The following is an 18746-nucleotide window of genomic DNA, read 5'->3' on the forward strand; positions in this document are numbered from 1 at the left end:
TCTACCCCAAAGATTCACAGGCAAAGGCAGAACATAAGGTTGAAAACTACCCTCTCTACCCTCATTATCCTTCCATTTCAGCGTCTGGGCGCTGATCACTGGAGAGGATGCATATCCCAATCCCTGCAGAGTCTGAGCTGAGCGGGCCAATGGCCACGTTTTTGGCCACCAGCGTTCAGAAATTATACTAGTGTCAGCTCCTGTATCTAGGAGGCCTGTAAATGTCTTTCCTTGTATGGTTAAGTCCATAGTAGGACGTTCATCTAAATTCAATGACAAATATGCACAGTTTCCTCCAGAGGAGCCAAAACCTTTTTCTCCTCTGATTTTTTGTTTACTAGGGAATAAAGAATGGAGGCTAGGTAAAATTAGCAACTGTGCTATCCGGTCTCCTGGATATATGGAAACTATGCCTCTAGTGGAAGAGCAAAGAATTTTTACTTGCCCTTCAAAATCTGAATCAATAACTCCTGGGTGAATTATTAATCCCTGCAGAGTTGATGAAGACCTGCCGAGGATGAGTCCTACCGTATTATTAGGTAACGGTCCCTTAAAATCAGATGGGACCGGTTGGCACCCCATGAGGGGGGTTAATACTGTTGTGGTGGTGGCACAGAGGTCCAATCCTGCAGAACCTTTAGTGGCTCTCCTTGGCTCCCCGGAGGCGGAGGAGCGACCTCTCCTGGGTATTCCCCTGCATGGCCCCATATATTTGCGGGCCCTGGGGTCGGGGGCCCCACCATCCGTTTTTTTGCTTAGGTACAGGCTTTCCATTTTGATCCCGAACTATGGGATTTCCATCCTTATCCTTCATCGAGCGACATTCAGAAGCCCAATGTCGCCCCTTGCCACAGGTAGGGCAGATGCCTGGCTGTTTGTTAGAGGAGCTCCCTTGCTTAGGAGGTGCTCTACATTGCCTTTTAAGGTGCCCAGGTTTGCCACAATTGTAGCAATTGCGTTCCTGCTTTGCTTGAGCTGCTAAAACAGCGGCCGCCAGGCCACTATTGGTCAGGGGACCCCCTATCTCTCTGCATGCTTTTAGCCAGGCATTAAGGCCTTTATTCTTCCAAGGGGCAATTGCATTACGGCATTCCGTAGTGCACTGCTCAAAGGCAAGCTGCTCAATGAGCGGCATGGCTGTGTCTAGATCCGCAAATACCCTTCCTGCTGCCTCTACTAGCCTAGCTACAAAGTCTGAGAATGGTTCAGCAGGGGCCTGGATAATTTTTGTCAAGTTACCCCTGACCTCCCCACGATTGGGCAAGCTCTTCCACGCCTTAATGGCTATGGAGTTGATCTGGGCATATACCTCCTCTGGGTAGGCGACCTGATTGTTGACCCACTGCCCCTGCCCTGTGAGCATGTCAAAATTCCATGCTGGTTGCCCACGCTGGGCGTTTCTCCGGGATTGCTCCATGCACTCTTCCTGGTTAATGGACTTCCAATCTAAATACTGACCTGTAGTCAGTACTGCCTTGACGAGCTGACTCCAATCTCTGGGCGTCATTGCTGAATTGCCCAGTCTCTCTACCAAAGATAAGGTGTAGGAGGCCCCATGTCCCCAGTTTCGGACAGCCTCCGCCAGCTCTTTCAATTGCTTGGCGTTTACTGGCTCCCAGCCCCTTTGATTATCATTCTCAAAGACAGGAAAGGTAAGAAACAGCTCTTTTCGCTCTTCAGGGTGGATGAATGAGTCACCCTGCCGTGCGCCTCTCTGCCTGGGGCAAACGCTTATTTCCTCATAAGGCGGGGCAGACGGAGATGGGCGGTACCGCTCATAACCGGCCGCTTCCTCTTCCAAAGTAGCTTCCTCCTCTGAATCTAGCTCCTCCCCCGCCTCCTCCCCTGAACTTGAGGAAGTAAGAGAAGAGGAAGAAGAGGAATCATCCTCAGAAATATTTAATTTCTTAAATTCTGACAGAAAAAGGCTATCTCCTCTGTCTTCTGTCCTGTCCTTTCCTTTGTTATTTTTATTCCTGGTACTTTTACATTTCTTTCTCTCCCTTTTCTTCTTTCTCTCCCTTTGCAGGTCGGGCTGCGCTTTCCCTCCCTGCGTTTTCCTTTTTTGAGCTCTATATTCCTTTTTTCCACCTTTTACCGCGGTACCTCCCTTACTGCTTCTCTCTGAGCTTGCTTCTTGCAAGTCACTCAGTGCACTTTGGCTAGCTGCTACGCGCGGGCCTGAAGTCTCATCATACAGGCATTTCATGATAATAGGCCACAAAAAGTGCCGCAGCAGAATATTACCCATTTTTTGGAAGCAGGGGAGTTTTGGCCGTCCCACACGTCAGTTCTGAACTCACCTCTGTCGAGGTCGTCTCCGCTGGTGCCTCAAAGTTGTTTCAAGTCCCGGGTTTCGGCACCACTTGTAATGGCGTTGTCACCGCGCCCCACAGAAGGCCAAGATAGGCTGAAAGAGCAGAGGATTCAGAGATCAAGGCTGTAGCCACAGCACTACGAGTGTGGGTGCCAAGGTAGGGCAGAGAGTGGAAGTGAGGAAGAGTTTAGGGTGTCTGAATTTCTTGCCCGAGAGACTAGAATAATGGTGACACAACTGACTTGGATGGAAAAGCTTTAGGGGCAACTAAGTTTGGAGTTGGGATTTCAGGTGAAGGTAGGACATCTGAGGGATGATCAGGAGGCAGATGGGTTTGGCCTGGAGCTCCAAGACCACAGCCCAGGTGAGTGACCTGCACCTGAAGTGTAATTTAAGGGCTGTCTGCAGGGAGGGGAGCAGAGGGCAAGGTCTAAATCAGGAACCAAGTGGAGAATCACCTCATATCCCTTCGTGATCATGGAATTCAATGAAGGACAATGGTCAGGGGAAGGGGAGGACTGAGGGAATTCACTGTCTATGGTGATCTCATGACGGACTCTGAAGCAGGATTTGACTTTTAAAATAACTAAAAACCTTTTCAACAAGTTGGTCTCTCAAGCCAAAGCCAAAGGTCCTAAAATTGGCCATACATGAGTGTCAGCAGAGATGTGACAACTCTGTTCTCTGAGGAGGGAGATGTGTTCACACAGCAAACCATCCAAAGTGTGGTCTGTGTCCTCAGTGCTGAGGTCAGAAAATCGATATTCGTCAATTCTCCAATAACGTGAACCACGCTGCTCCAAAGGCTACCTCCATTTCGTGTCTCTGCGAAGGATGACGACGATGACAGTGGTGGGATGTGCGTGCACCAGTGCATATGGACACATGACACGTGCTCATAAGAGGACATCTCTTCTAGTGTACCAATGTGAACGTAAGAACAAATTACAATACCAACTCTAGGATTGTTCCATTCCTTCTTGCTCTTTTGGCTTCTCCGTTGCTGCCACTAAGCACACATCTTTGCAGGCGTGTCCGGATTATTATGGAATGATGAGAGGACAGAGAATGCACCAGTCCCTGCAGATTCTGGGATCAGAGCAAGTGGCAAACACAGCCACACTCTGCTCAGTCAATCCCTCATTACCATGAGGCAGCTCTACTCCCCTACCCACTACAAGTTGGGACAGATATGCAAATAAATATGTTCTTTCTGAAATCACCTCTGTTCATCCTCCACAAAGCAGTAGTGCCCCAGAGGGTGCAGCTGAGGAACAGAAATGGACTCCCTTCACACCGCTCCTGTCTGAGCACACGTCTCTACTTAGGCATGGAGAAGTAGGAGGCAGGTCCTTACGACACTGGTCCTTACACAGCCTGCTCTGGCAGTACTGATGTTAAGATTTATAAGAAGCCATTATCTATATATCTACAGGTATCCTAATATCTACAAACAAGTGTATGAGAGGGAAAACCTGACAAGTGTTCACCCTTCTTTGGCATCAAGCAATTTAGGCAAAAGTGTGTCTGCTATTGAATATAAACTAATTAAGCACATAGCCACTCAAACATTACGCTTAGCAAATGCATCTACTATTTGTTTTGCATCTGTGGTTTCTCTGAAAACAGAATTAAAAGAAGCCAAAACACACACTCAGCTACCTCTGAAAGCAGCTAGTCTTTCTAAAATGCTTAGAACACTCAGGACAATGCCATTACAGAGGTTGTTTGATGCTTCAAAATGACTTTTTGTTTAGGTTTTAAATAGTTTTATAAAGGTTTTGGAGCTGGACTGCCTGGGTTTGTAGCCTGGCTCTATTTCTCGTTAGCTGTGGGACCTTAGGCAAGGGGCTTCCCCCATCTGTGCCTCAATTTTCTCATCTGTAACTTGAGAATAATGATAGTACTTGCCCTGTAGTTACTAGAAGGATGAAATGTGTTAATATTTGTCAAGGGTTTAGACTGATGCAAGTCATACATGATCCATAAATGATACCTATTATTGGTATACTCAATTAAGCAGAAACCCACAAAAACACTTGAGAAGAACTTGATAAAATACTTTAAAAATAAGTTTATTATAACTAATGAATATAAAATTTGACAGATGTTTTCAAACATTTTTGCAAAAAAAGTAAGGCCCTCCCATCACCCCTCCCCACAAAATATAGAATAAAAACTTGAACAGATAAACAATACAAACCTAGCTATGAAATTCTCATTCATTGGTTGGTCCTAAAAGGCCCCAACACATTATATTCTAAGTAATGGTCCATTAGGAAGTCAACAAACCACTTGACACTTGTAGTTTAACTTGCTTTCTACTGTCATTACGATGCTCATTCAAAATGCTTACGAACAAAAACAGGTAACGTGTAAGAGTGCATGTCACCGAGATTCTGAGTGCATGAATGTATGAAACCACAAACATTCATAAGAATACTGTGCGTGGAATTAAACATTAACTTAAAAGTTGATGTAAAGAAATCTATGTACATTTTAGCCTTTGGCATCTGGTCTAACATGTTTCTTCTTTATATAGACTCAACTTCTTAAATCTATTAACCAGAATAAATTTATCTGAACACATTTCTCATTTGACACAGATTGTCCACAGCCAATTTCACGTGAGGTAGTTGGGCTGTTTAATGACATTCTAGTGAAATTCCAATGATACATGGGAATTACACATTAAACATGCCATGAAACTGGCTCATTAGCTTTCTAAGAAGCCACAGAATTACTTCTAGATCACCCTTCTTATCACCACTGACTCCAGATACACCTATAAATAAACACACATACATGGGAGTCTGTGTGGATGAGGTCAGCTTTGCAAAGGGCACCAACCAACAACCCAGGGAAGTTTCCGTTTGCAAGGTACAGGGAGGAAATACTGACCACACTTTAAAATACATGAAATATTTAAAACAAGCAGGATATTGTTCTTAGGTTCTCACATAGCTTAGCTAAAAACATTTGCTCACTCTGAAAGAGAAATGATTAATAAAGGGTAACCAAAGAATTTTGAAAATTTTTGCATTGCAGAGTAGTGGCATTTTTTTCTTTTTAATTAAAGGCTATACATAAACAGCAGAGGAGAAAGATCAATGCATGCGTCAACTGTACCAGAGAGGCACGTCAATGACTGTTTAATCATGCCCTGGAATGCCTGAATGCGGCAGTGCAACAGGAAATCATGCAAATGGCCACTGTACACAGGACAATTGACTGAGACAGGATGGGAATTGGTAACATTTACAGGGAAGGGTTAATAAACAGTATGTTTATGGAATTGTTGAAAGGACTCTAACAACCTTATAATAGATAAACAGTCTTAAAGTATCATTAGACAGTTGATAAAATTTTTTATGTCATTACTATGAAACCCCTGAGTAAGCAACTGCAGACTACAAAGGGACATACAGAAGTAGAACATATTCCTAAAGAAATCATTCTATATACATTTCACAGGGACACAAGTTTACCATACATACTGAAGTTTGTGTACAGACTATACACGATCACAAAGAGCATGGGAAGTTAGGCCCTCTCAGACCAAACACGTTAGCTGACAGAACAATGGCTTAAAATATATTTTACTTACTTAAAAATTCTACTTTTAAAATTTAAAAAATGTTGATAGTTTGCCTTAAGAAAAGTAATGAAACATGAGGGCGGGGGAGCTGAATAGTGGTAAAACCTATGACTAATATCAGAAGCAACTGGTTTTAATCAACGATTCAGAAATGCACCATTATGTAACCAAGTTCTTGTAGGACATGGAGGTTTATTAGGAAAAACACAAAAACTGTTTTCTTCCAGAAAGTTTCCAAAATGCCTCACATCATCATCCACTACTCATGACCCTCTAACTCTATTGCCTTATCTGACACTTTTTCATATATATGATGTTCACACTCACATTAGGTTTCCTTAATAAGAAACCCCTTACTTTAGTTCTCTTCCTTACTTCGAATTTAGTGAAGAAAAGAGTACTTTATTTATTAGTCCTTACCACATATTTCTCTTAATTAAAAACACTTTTCTGAAAGTATAAAGTTGAAAGCATTTTTGGAAATATATATGGAAGTAATAACCAAAAACAGAAGAGTGCAAATTTTTCTAGCAGCACTCCCCTAATAATAGATCACCCTCCCTAGGTGACACAAATCATGGTGTCCACCTGCTTTCCAGCTATAAATGGGAATAGAATCCCCATGGATTAGGAACTAGCCCCGGGCTAGGACAGTGCCAGATGCTCTACGTATGTGCTAGAAGCTGCTGCTGAGGCACGGGCAGAACAGATATCAAGTGCTGATGACAAAATCATTTCCACCTCATAGTTACAAGCTGGTTTTGCCCCCAAAAGACATCCCTCCAATTTAACATTTTTCGCCAGAATTAGCTACAACAAATTGATTTGCTTTCAAAGGACAAAAAACTTGCCATCACTGAAAGTATTTTGGCCAGTTCAACAAACATGCACTGATCCCTCCAAAGTATAAAGCCTGGCTTCTATCAGGGGGAGAAAAGCCAGCATGATGAAACTCTGTGCCCGAAGTGCCTTGTAATGGGTCAGCAAAATGCTACTTATTCACGTCTACTAATACTCAAAAGACACATTTCCTGTGTGTTCATGTTCTCCCTAAAGGTTACACTAGAAAAGGAATCCTAAAACTGTTTTGAGCAGTGAAAGCAAGGTGATTACTCTGTCAACAAACATACTAGAGTTTTCTCATCTCCTTTCACAAAGTGAAAGCAAGCTTAAGTGTCCCAGAAATATTGGAGGGTTATGGAGAAAAAGTTTTAAGCATCTTTTCTCACTGCTCCCTTCTTGGAAAGTAACTGCAAATCAGCACAAATTATGAATTTAAAATGGAGATGCAAATACTGTAGACCCAGGAGGAAGCTCTGATCATCCACCATTCAAGTCCAGTTGAATTTATTTTTTAACGTTAGGTTCAATTTCTAGTTATTTTTATTCAAGGATACTCAGTTTTACACACCTTAGCAAACTTTTACTCATCTGAGATATACTTAATATGCTCCAGTAAGGAAAATACCCATCAAAACACATTATTTTCTTTCTACAGGGCTGGAAAAGAGTGATTGGAAAATGTAACTTATTCAAGTTATTGCATCTGTCTGATCTGGGTTCCCAGTGATCCCAGATAATATTAATCCCCTCTTCCCCCAAGAATTGAGTCGTATATGCCTAGACAGTACCTATATAAATGCGAAATGGCCACAGTGAGCATCTTTCCTTTTGTGTGTGTACTTAGAGCCTCAGAATAAACCAGAGGTATTTGCAGAGAGCAATCTCCTCTCCAAGAGACCACAAGAGTTCACCTGCGGTGACAGGGAGCACCAGCAGTTGCTTAGACCAAGCCTGCTTCACAACACTCACAATCTCCTGGTAGCATCCCCTCTAAATGGCACAAGGCCTAAAGCATCTTCATTCAAAGTAAAAGCAAAGACTTGCTGCTTTTTCATGTTCCCTTTTAGAAGGCTACGTCAAGGGCAAGAGTCTAAATTATTTCTTAGTCCTGCCACCATGTTCATACCAGCCAGAGGAGGAGATCCACGCTAAGGACTCATGGGAGTGGGAGGAAAATAACCACACACCTTGGTAGCTGCCAACAGCAAATGCTAAAATACAAAATATCATTTTAGCAGCCCTTTCATCCCCCAGACTTAAAACACACGAGGTTGCTTTTCTAAGTTATAAGCATTTTCCAGAAGTCCTTATGTGGACAAATTACCTGCTTCATTAATTTAAGCTAAATAAATGCTCATCTGGTTAAAGACAGACGAAAGACAAAATCAATCTCCCTCCCTACATGAACCTCTCTGCCTAAAGAGAGGAGCTGCTCTGCCCCAGGGATCCGCAGGAGGAATAGCACCATCTAGAGCTGCTCAATTCACTCGAGCAGCTTCCACCCTGGGGAACTGCCTTATGCTGGAACTACTTACTCTTCTGTTACTATAGAAGGAAATAGCCTCTAATGGGGAAGGCACCCATGGCTTCTCTCCAGTGCACTCTACGCGGCTTATTCTACTGGGAGTAGAGGGCCAGAGCCTGGGCATCACACTGGGCAGAAGAAAACACACCCAACGTTGTTTTATGAAATACTTAAGCCCTATCTTTAACATCTGACACTGTCCCAAACCTTTTGAGGTTGATGAACAGCAGCATTTAGCTTGCTCTGCACTCTTGGTGATTATACCAAGATTGATCAGACTCAGAGCCGTGATCCCTAAAGCAATGCCAAAGCTGGGTCCCGATGCTGGTTCAATTACGAATGCTGCTGAGTAAACTTGCTCCACTTCTCACTCTCTATTTAGCTGTTTTACTTAAATAAATGACCTTTTCCTCTATGAAAAAAGGACATGTCATTTAGCTGTTGCAGAAGACTGGGAATTCGGTAAACCAGAATTTAATCTAGTGGCTCTTCAACACTGTGCAGGAGGGTTTATCCAAACGCAGATTCCTGAGTCCCACCCCCCAGATTCTGGTTCTTTGGGTCAGGGTAAGGCCTGGGAACCTGCTCTTTGAATACGCACTCCATGTGACTCTGATGCAGAGGTGGCTCAGGTCATACTTGGAAATCACCTAGCTCTCTACTTACAGATTATGTGACTGTGAGCACATCCCTTGACCTCTAAACCTTGCTTTTGAAGTGGTGTAATAACCCCTTTGAGTATCATGGTTTCCTTGCGATGTCCAGTTGAGATAATGCACGGGAAACATGCTGGCAAAGGGTAGGCACTAGCTAGGTGTCACCGCAAACGACCTGTCCCACTTCTCCCACACTGTCCTCCAACTTGGGTTTTGGGCACGCCACTGATCTACTCAGAGCCACGGTCCACTGCCTGTCAACACGCATGGCACTCCTTGTCCATGTCTTCTCCACCTCCCACAACTGCTTGGACATGCAAATGCTCTGAACATCTCTACCATACAGGCTCTTACTGCTGACAGAGCCACGGAGAAGAGGATCCACTGAAGAATGTCTCGGAATAGTAAACTCTACATCACAAAGGGTTCAACAAAGGGACTTACACTCCCTCCAAGTGTTTAGTCTAATTCTAAACTGGTTGAAATACTGGCTATGAACTATAGTCTTTGATACAGAATTTGCTCGTTTTCAGCTTGGGTTTGGGTGGTCCATTAAAACTAAAATCTATAAACAAAACAATACATAATAACAACAAATTCATTTGTCAAATCTGCTTATAACTTGCTGTTCAAGTGTGTAACAGCTATGATTTGGTTTCCAGTAGGCCCATTGAACTGAAATATATAGCACCTTGATCTTTAAACACACAAAACACATATGCATTAAAAAAATTATATATAAAAGCACTGGTTTTGCCGCCTCCTCTCCATCCTCCCAAGTGAAGGGGCTGGAGAGGATTGAGGCTGTTGCTGGAAATTAAGTAGGGCAACAAAACACTTTAGCAAACTTTATTCCCTGAAGTTAGGAGGTGCTGTCCTGCAGCTGTCATACCACCTCATCAGACTCCAGCCCGTGGACCTCGTATAAGGTGTCCAGTATGGCCAGCTGCTTTTCCATGGCAGGGAGGTAAAGGCTGAGGTCCCTCTGCATCCCAATACTGAAAGCTTCTTTCTGGTGGTCACCTTCCTTTATAGTCAACGCGGCCACAAAATCTTCATAGGATGGAGCTGCTCTCAGAGCTAACTGCAAAAGAATCACCCATGAGAATATGCATCTTGTCTCTCACACACTTACTCTCATGCACATGCTCAAGAACACACATGCACTCACGAGGAGCTGTGAGAGCAAGAATAAAGACACACAAATATCATTTCAATTTGTAGACTCTTTAAAATTATGTTCCAAGCCCAAATCAAATAACTTTAAGGCTAAAAGAAGCAAGGATGTACTCGAACCATCTTAAGGGTGAATAATGCCATCAAGTCAGGAAATGCTGAGAGAGAAAGAGTTTGAGAAAAGCTCCCTTCTGATCCACAATGTGATCCAGACTATTCTCTGAGTCTGCTGAATCAACCTGAATGCATGTTACCACCATAGTCTTTGTTTCCATGTGGCCAGCCTTCCAGAGCACTCCACTGTCCTGTTTATATCTCATCTCCATATACATTTCTCTGCCTATCCATTTTCTCCCACATGGATAATACTTCCCTTGAATCCTTGCATACTTTCTAGAAAAGAAGGGAGCTAACATTTGTTGTTTGCTTGTACACTGATGCTTTAACATATTTTATCCCAGTTAATCTTCATCAGAACCCTGTGTAGTTTACATCCCTATTTTACTTCATATAGCTAATGAGTTCCAGGGCCAGGATCTGAACTTAAGATCATCTCTGTGCTTTTCAATGAACCACCACATCATGCTGCTTCCTTAATGGAACATTTCCTAGGCTCCTTATCCTGCCCTTCCTTTGCAGGCCAATATTCCCTAAGCTTGCTAAAATATGCTGTCTGACATTCACTAGGTTAGCTCTGCTGAAATCTGTTTCTGGAGAATCTTGAATTATCATTCCACAGTTGCTTTCCTAATCTTCTGTATACTCTGAAAGTCTTTGAGAATCAGCCCTCCCCATTTCTGCAATAAGAGAATGACTGGCATTATCATGCAGTGGCTAAAGCACAAGCTAAGACGAAGTAGATCTGGACTTGGAACTCAGATCTTTCATATATTAACTTGAGAAATTTAAGCAAAGTGCTTAACCTCATAAAACCTCAGTTTCCTTATCTGCAGAAGAATACTAATACCATTTTCCTTATTTTAAGGATTAATGGGATATGTAGAAAGTATTTAGCCCACTGCCTGGCACATGATACTCAGATAATGGTAGGAGTAAAAGGGAGGAAAATAGAAAATGAAGAGAAGGCAGTTATCCAAAAACATAATGTGAGAAAACCTTCCAAAAGTGAAGGACAGGAGTCTCCAGATGTAACTAAGTGCTAACCAGACCTAACCAAGTGCTCAGCACAAGCAATGATAAAGACCAAAGGGCACGTCGTGAAGTTTCAGAATGTGGGGATAAGGACAAGATTCTAAAAACATTCCAAAGAGGACAAGGAACAGTTTATATGTAATGGAATAGGAATGGCTTAGATTTCACAATATTAACAGTGGAAGCTGGAGGATAATAGAGTAATGCCCTTGAAATTCTGAGGAAAAGTGATTATTAACCTAGAATTCTATACCCAGCCAAACCAGCACTCTAGGAAAAAAGGGTAAAACCAACAATAGAGTTCAATTATCTAGTCTGACTGAAGAGAAAACCGAAAAAGTCAAATAATGGCTACTTAATGGCAAGCTGGAGGCAGAGTCTGGACTGGGCATCAGTTCAATAGACTGTAACTGCTAGAGGATAAAAGTTCACAATTTGGCTGGTAAATGAGTCAAATTCCTTGGATATAAATGATGTTTGAGTGACTGAAATCAGTTAAAGTGAATCTGACTCCATAATTAGGACATTAGAAAACTCAACAGACCTTCTAAAGTAGGGATGACTTGGAGAATAATAGAGGGGACAAAAGGGCCAATCTAGATACAGACTTAACTCCTCTATTGATCGATCAGGCTGTTGCCAAGTGCTTGACATAAAATCCTACAGCTTTAAAAATTATTGGCAATAATATCTAAAGCTTTCAAAACGTTCTTACTCTATAACCTTCGGTATGTTACCTCATCTCTTTGTGTCTCAGGTTTGTCTGTAAGCAGGGAAAATAACAGAACCTATCTCAGAGTTATGAGATTCATAAATTTATGTGTGTCAAGCACTTAAAACTTGTAGTACATGGTAAGTGCTTAAAACTATAAGTTGTAATTGTAGTTCTTGGTATTAGACATAGCAATTCTATTTTAGGAACCTATTTTGAGGAAATAAGAGTTTTAGTAAAAAGTGCATGTAAACAGATACTGTTTTATTTCTAAACTTAGAAGCAGCTTAAATTTCTGATGAGAGGACTGGACAAATAAATTATGATACCATCGGACTAGGGAAATACTATGCAGTCACTAAAACTAGTGTTTTTTCAAAGACTCTTAGGTCATTTAAAAATGGTCATGATGGAATCTATTGGGGGGATACAAAATACAAGCTAAATGTAGAAAAAATTTAAATGTATATACAAAATAAAGATAATTATATACGTATACTATATACATATAGATATATAAACATAAACATCTATAAGCAGAAATATATATTTACCTACATATATGAAATTAAATAGAACAATATTTAAAAGAATATGTAAACATACAAAAATAAAAGCAAAGGAAGTAAAACACAAAAATGTTAAAAATAGAAAACATGGACAGTTTTAAATTTTTTCCCTTTATATTCTTCCATAATTTCTAAAATATTTTATAGTATAAATTACTATAAATTGGGGAAAAGGGCTATAAGTTAAAAAGTCATTTTAAAGATTCCCAGCGGAGTTTCCCAGCATACACCGTGAGACTCTGCCTTTTCATGGCCACATTTGACTAAGACTGACCTTTCTCTGGATAGAAGAATCACGAAGTATCACTGCTAATATAAAGGGGCCATCTACCCCTGCTATTCTATGCTTGTGCTCTTCCTAGCTCAACATACTGGGAGGGAGGAGGTGGTGGGTAACTGGAGCCAAAATACATGAATACAAACACTTTCACATTGAAAATAACTGGATAAAAAGAGATTTCTAGCCCTAGCCACTGGTATACCCCATACAGTTAATATTCAAAGACAAAATTACACTAATAAAAAAAAAAAATCAACTAAGACTTGAGAATTAAGAAGACTGAATACAATGGGCAGCAGAGGGAGCTATTAGCTTGAATTCATCACTTGAATGCATCATTTCCCCTGAATGGTACATATTTGGTGTAGCTGCTTCCTTCCAACTTTTGCACTGATATGCAAGCTTCTTACTACCTTATCAGAAAGACAACCATCTCTCAGGCAAATCTCTACAAGGTCATTGACACTGGATAGGGTAAAGCATACTCTTTTATTCATGTTTAATGATCTTTGCTAGTCTAGATGCTTTCTAGTATGGACAGTGCCACACACCAAAGGCCTATATATACATATATAAATGAAATAAGCAACATTGAGTTCTTTTCCTCAAAAAACAAAGCAGAAACACCATATACACAAAACCAACAGAACCAAGAGCAGAAGGATTACTTACTGCAAAAACTCCTCGAACTACCCAGCCATGGTGTTGCCGCAGTGTTTTACCATACGCGTTATCTTGAAAAGAAGAAAAACTCCATAAGGAACAACTTCGCTGGAATCTGATGTGCTCTTTGTATAATGTACTTTTTAATGTATGTAGTAGTATGGCCCTATTGGTATTTGGAACTGATGTAAAAAGTCAAATTATATAATTTGTACCCCAAAACTCTAAAATAAGAAAAAAGTCCACATGAATTTTTTTTTTTAAAAAAAAAGAAAAACAGATACATACACTCTTACCCTGGGTCAATATATCTAAACTTAAGATTATTACAGTGGGAAAAGTTCAATACATATAAACAAATAGTGAGGAAAGACTACTGAAACACTGAGACTAAATACAATCAGAAATACACTATTAAAAAATATAGAAATGCAGTTTTTTCAAATACTGTATGACCCTGAGCCAGTCCCTTTAGCTGCCCTTTCTAACCATCTGTTTCCCCTTTATAAAATGATCTCAAAGGTTCTTTCCAATGCTAATATTCTATTCTGGGATGTCAAATGTTTGTCCTGAATGTTCCTATGATCCTGGGTATACAGTATTAAAGCTATAAACTTTTAAAAATATTGTGGAATGGCTTGAAGTTATTAAGCTAAAGTAACTGGTGAGACCTATTAATAAATGTCACTCATGTTTTATACCTTAACTATAACAACCTACTATTTTTGTCCCAATGTGTTTTAAAATGAGATTTAAAAACGGAAATATAATAATTTTAATTACCAAAAAAAACCCCCCAAGAATAAGATGGATGTATGTGAGGGATATGTTCCTAAAGACTTTGAATAATTCAGTATGTGTCAAATTCAAGGCTGATTTTTGCACAGGAACAAATGCATTCTCAGGAGGTATAGATCTACATCACCATGTTAAGTTTTTATTTCAGTGCTCCATTTTATTTTCTAAGCATCATCTCCAGTAGTTACAGAGTGCTCATTCTTAAATTAACAGCACAGCGTGTAATAGGACTATTTGACCGTCTTCATGTTTTCCCACATTTAAATTCTATTCTAAACTTATTTATTTTTATGTGCTAGTTTTAGCTCTAGCACAAGTACTACCACCATTTCATAAATGCTTAGGTGACACTGTAATAGGCTATAAACATATTTTTGATTATAACAAGAGCAGATGTTAAAATAACAGAAAGACAGACACTAAAACCACAAGTACACATTCCTATGCAGTGAAAGGCAACAGGCTCACAGGACACTGCCTGTGAAGGGTCCACTGAAGGAAGTCAGGTATTTGTATTTTACTGGCCAAACTGGCGCTGCCATGTGACGGCAGCTTGACATAGTTTACCATTTACTCAAGCCCCCCAGCTCTGAAATTATGTAATTCCAGTCAACTTTTATTTTAAAAATTTGGGTGAAGCTTTATTAATACTTTTAGAACATATGCCTATTTCAATTTTACATAATTCATATTTGCATAAAACATAATTATATTTTATATAGAAGAACACATATTCAGTACGTGTTGTATTTTATATAAAAGACTATACATTTGAAATATAACAACAGATGGCTCTGGTTATCTAAAGTATTAGGAACAGGTTGGAATGCCAGTACCTAGGGTGGTAAATCTAAAACAGAAGTGATAAATGATAAAGAATTAATAAATTCACATATAGAGAAGACTCTTAGAAACAAGAGAGCGCAAGACTAAATTTAGTTTTTTTCTTAGGAGAACAGTCTGAGTAGACAAGAGCATGGTCAAAGATACATGTCTCAGGCCACACGTAACCAAGCTGATTCTCTGTAAGGGGACATATGGTATCAGGAAAATTTCAGATATACAAGGCCTTAGTGAGGATATGCTCACTAAGGGGAAGAAAAGGGAAGATAAAGGTTGCTCATCCACAAAGTATATCATATTGATGGGCAGAGAATACTAGGCACAGCCTCTAAGAAAAACCAGCAAAATAACCAAATTTACAACCATTTGAGAAGAATTCTGGTCTGGCCAGAATACACGGGTACATGGAAAACATCCTAAGGTGAGTTACTGAGGTAAGACAATAGGAATCCTTTCTTTCTTGTGACCCTATTCCAGGCCATTAAGTGATAAACAAATAAATTAAATACTATTAAAATCTGCTGGTAGATATCTATAACAAACAGTTGCTCCACTCAGCAAGAATTTAGTGTGATAGGCCAGGCGAGGTAGCTCACGCCTGTAATCCTAGCACTCTGAGAGACCGAGGCGGGCGGATTGCTTGAGGTCAGGAGTTCGAAACCAGCCTGAGCAAGAGTGAGACTCCGTCTCTACTATAAATAGAATGAAATTAATTGGCCAACTAATATATATATATAGAAAAAAAAATTAGCCGGGTGTGGTGGTGCATGCCTGTAGTCAGTCCCAGCTACATGGGATGCTGAGGCAGGAAGATTGCTTGAGCCCAGGAGTTTGAGGTTGCTGTGAGCTAGGCTGACACCCGGCACTCACTCTTGCCTGGGCAACAAAGCGAGACTCTGTCTCACCAAAAAAAAAAAAAAAAAAAAAAAAAAAGAAAGAAAGAAAAAGAATTTAGTGTGAGTCTACCACACTCTACATACTGTGCTAGGTAGGCAGAGGGATCTTCAGGTGATTTAAACTCAGTCAATCCCCCTGCCTTCAACAAGTTGATGGCTTTATAAGAGAGCCAGCAATTTAACAAGTCATGATTGCACAAATTGCTAACTACTACAGTGGAGATTTATACACAGTGCTATAGGAATAGAAAGAACAGAGAAACTAATCCAGCCTAAAGGGGAGTGTAGAACGGAGTGAATTCTCAGAAGGAGTCTTCAAGGCTGGGTAGGGTAGAGAGGAGGATGGTGGGTGGTGCTGCAGACAGATGGAGCACCACAGAGTTGCGAATGGTCATGGCATCCTGGGCAATGGTGAGCATGGAGCTGGGGCCAAAGGGTGAGGACCTTTAATCACCATGTCAGGGATTCTGAACTTGCACCTGAGGCATAGTGGCAATTTTTAAGAATATAACATTTATTGCTTTTTTTCTGATTTCACAAGTAATGTATGTTCATTATCAAAAATAAGAAATATATTTAAAAAGAAGAGAACTAAAGAGAACTATAATCCCTTCTCCCAGAAATAACCATAGTGGGCATTTTGGGGAAACTCTTAGTCTTTTTTCCTCTTAAGAGAGTATTATTTGCATTTGTTAACAAAGTCATAATTCTGATTTGGAATTGTGGTAGAAAAACAAGATGAGACTGACACTTCAGCTCCAAACCTTACCTGGTCAGACAAACTGCTTGTTTAAAAAGGGCTCCAGACTCAGTGCTACACCTGCAATGAGAACCTTATACCTTTCTTATACTGCGCCATTCAAGTCAACCATGAAAAAAAGCCCTTCTCTATGCTCTCTTCTGAAGGATAGCAAGAAGACAAGGAAGACAAAGGTGCTATGAGTCCAAATAGCATGGGCACCCTGGCCTAATAAGGAGGGACTGTTTGTATAGCAGTAGGATCTGTATTTCCCACCTGGCCAGACTAGAGGAAGCAGCTGTTCTTTGTTGTACCTATACCTTGTCAGAAGAGAGTCCCACCTGGCAAAATGTTGGCCAGAAGGTCTAATGGGAGAAGAGGGAGTCACAGAATTTGGGATGAGTCCTAATGGGTCCAGGAAGACCACTGCTGGAATTTAAACCCCAAAAATGAAAAAAACTCATAAAAAAAATCTGTCAGAAGTCCTTAGCTGACTTCTAGGGCTGCAAATATCCCTGCCAAATGAGGCTGCATTAAAATAAGATGAAGTCTAAGACTTATTTTGGTTACCTAGAGAAGATAATGAAATACATTAATCTTCACGGTAATACAAGTTCATTATCACAATGCATGTTCTATAATCTGGGAGTATTTTTGGCCTCTGAAAGACATAATGATACCTTTCTCCTCGTTCTTTGAAATGTGTCAGTTCCCCAGAGACTGAGTCAAATTTCCAAGTAGGAAGCCTTGACAATCACCCTGCTCAATTCTCTTCCTTTTACAAATGAAGACATGAAGACCCAGAGAGGTAGTGACTTGCCCAAGGTCACAAACCTAAAAGCAATGAGAACTTGGAGAATTCTTATCATATCAAACCATTCTACAAAAAAACAAAACAAAAACAAAAACTAATGTTTTTTTCTTAGTGAAACAAAGTAAAGGAAATGAAAAATGTCTTTTCCAGTCATTTCCTGAAAGAATGAGCACCTTATTCTAGTTATAGAAACACCACAGATCTAATTTCATACAAGTAACTCAGAAACTTGCTACGAGGTATTTAGCAAGATATTTAGATATACATAAATGATACACATAAATGGGAAAAGAATGGGTAATCCAATATATGCTTCTAAGACAACTGATTTTTTAACTAGGAATAATAAAATTATATCCCTAGTTTATACCATTCTCAAAAATAAATTCTAGGAAGATTGAAGACAAAATATGAAAAGCACACCTATAAAACTTTGAGAAGAAAATATCAGAGAACATCTTTGTGACCCCAAGAGAGAAAGGGATTTCTTAAACAAGATATTAAAAGTGCAAACCATAAAAGAAAAGAATGACATGTCTGATCATATAAAAACTTGAAACTCCTGTATACCAAGATATCATAAAGAAAGAGATAAGGCATGGACTGAAAGGAGATACTGACAACTCATAACTGAAAAATATTAATATCTAGAAAACAAAAAGAACTCTATGAATCAATAAAGAAAAGAAAACCTAAGAGAAAATTGGTCAAAGTATTTGAACAGGCAATTTGCTGAGGAAGAAATCAAACTGCCAATGAAAATATGAAAGGCTGTTCAACGTTACTAGTAATCTAAGAACACAGAGTCTGGCAATGTTCTATCATTTTATAACCATCAGGCGCAAACTTAAAAGTCTGACAATGACAAATATTAACAAGAATGTGGAGCACTGGAAACTCTCACCATTCTGCTGGTAATTACAGACTTTGGAGAGCAATTTGGCAGTATCTAGTAATGTGGTTCAGCCATTCCAATTCTATTATATACTAGAGCAGCAGTCCTCAAAGTGTAGTTCCCAGGCCAGTAGCCTCAGCAAAGCCTAGGAACTTGTTAGAAATGTAGTCTTCGACCCTAGCCCAGACCTACAGAGCAATCTGTGTTTCAAGGGTTTTTTTCCAGGGATGCCAACGCAGGCTAGAGTTGGAGAACCACTGCTCTGGCAGC

At 40.2% G+C, this 18746-nt stretch overlaps 1 protein-coding gene across 2 annotated transcripts in view; it reads right to left on the reverse strand.

Moving 5' to 3' along the window:
- Positions 1-4371: 4371 nt before the first annotated feature.
- The window catches only part of PLEKHA8 (pleckstrin homology domain containing A8), a 60627-nt gene continuing 46252 nt past the window's right edge, over positions 4372-18746 (reverse strand). Inside the window, exons 13-14 of one of the 2 annotated variants that reach the window (XM_076006335.1) lie at positions 13501-13562; positions 4372-10023 (exon numbers count right to left, since the gene is read on the reverse strand). In XM_076006335.1, coding sequence (XP_075862450.1) covers positions 9826-10023; positions 13501-13562 — 260 coding nt within the window. In that variant the 3' untranslated portion in view covers positions 4372-9825. The remainder of the gene's footprint in view (positions 10024-13500; positions 13563-18746) is intronic. The other variant, XM_076006336.1, reaches the window with a different exon arrangement.

Source organism: Microcebus murinus, chromosome 9 (genome assembly GCF_040939455.1).
Source record: "Microcebus murinus isolate Inina chromosome 9, M.murinus_Inina_mat1.0, whole genome shotgun sequence".
NCBI lineage: Eukaryota > Metazoa > Chordata > Mammalia > Primates > Cheirogaleidae > Microcebus > Microcebus murinus.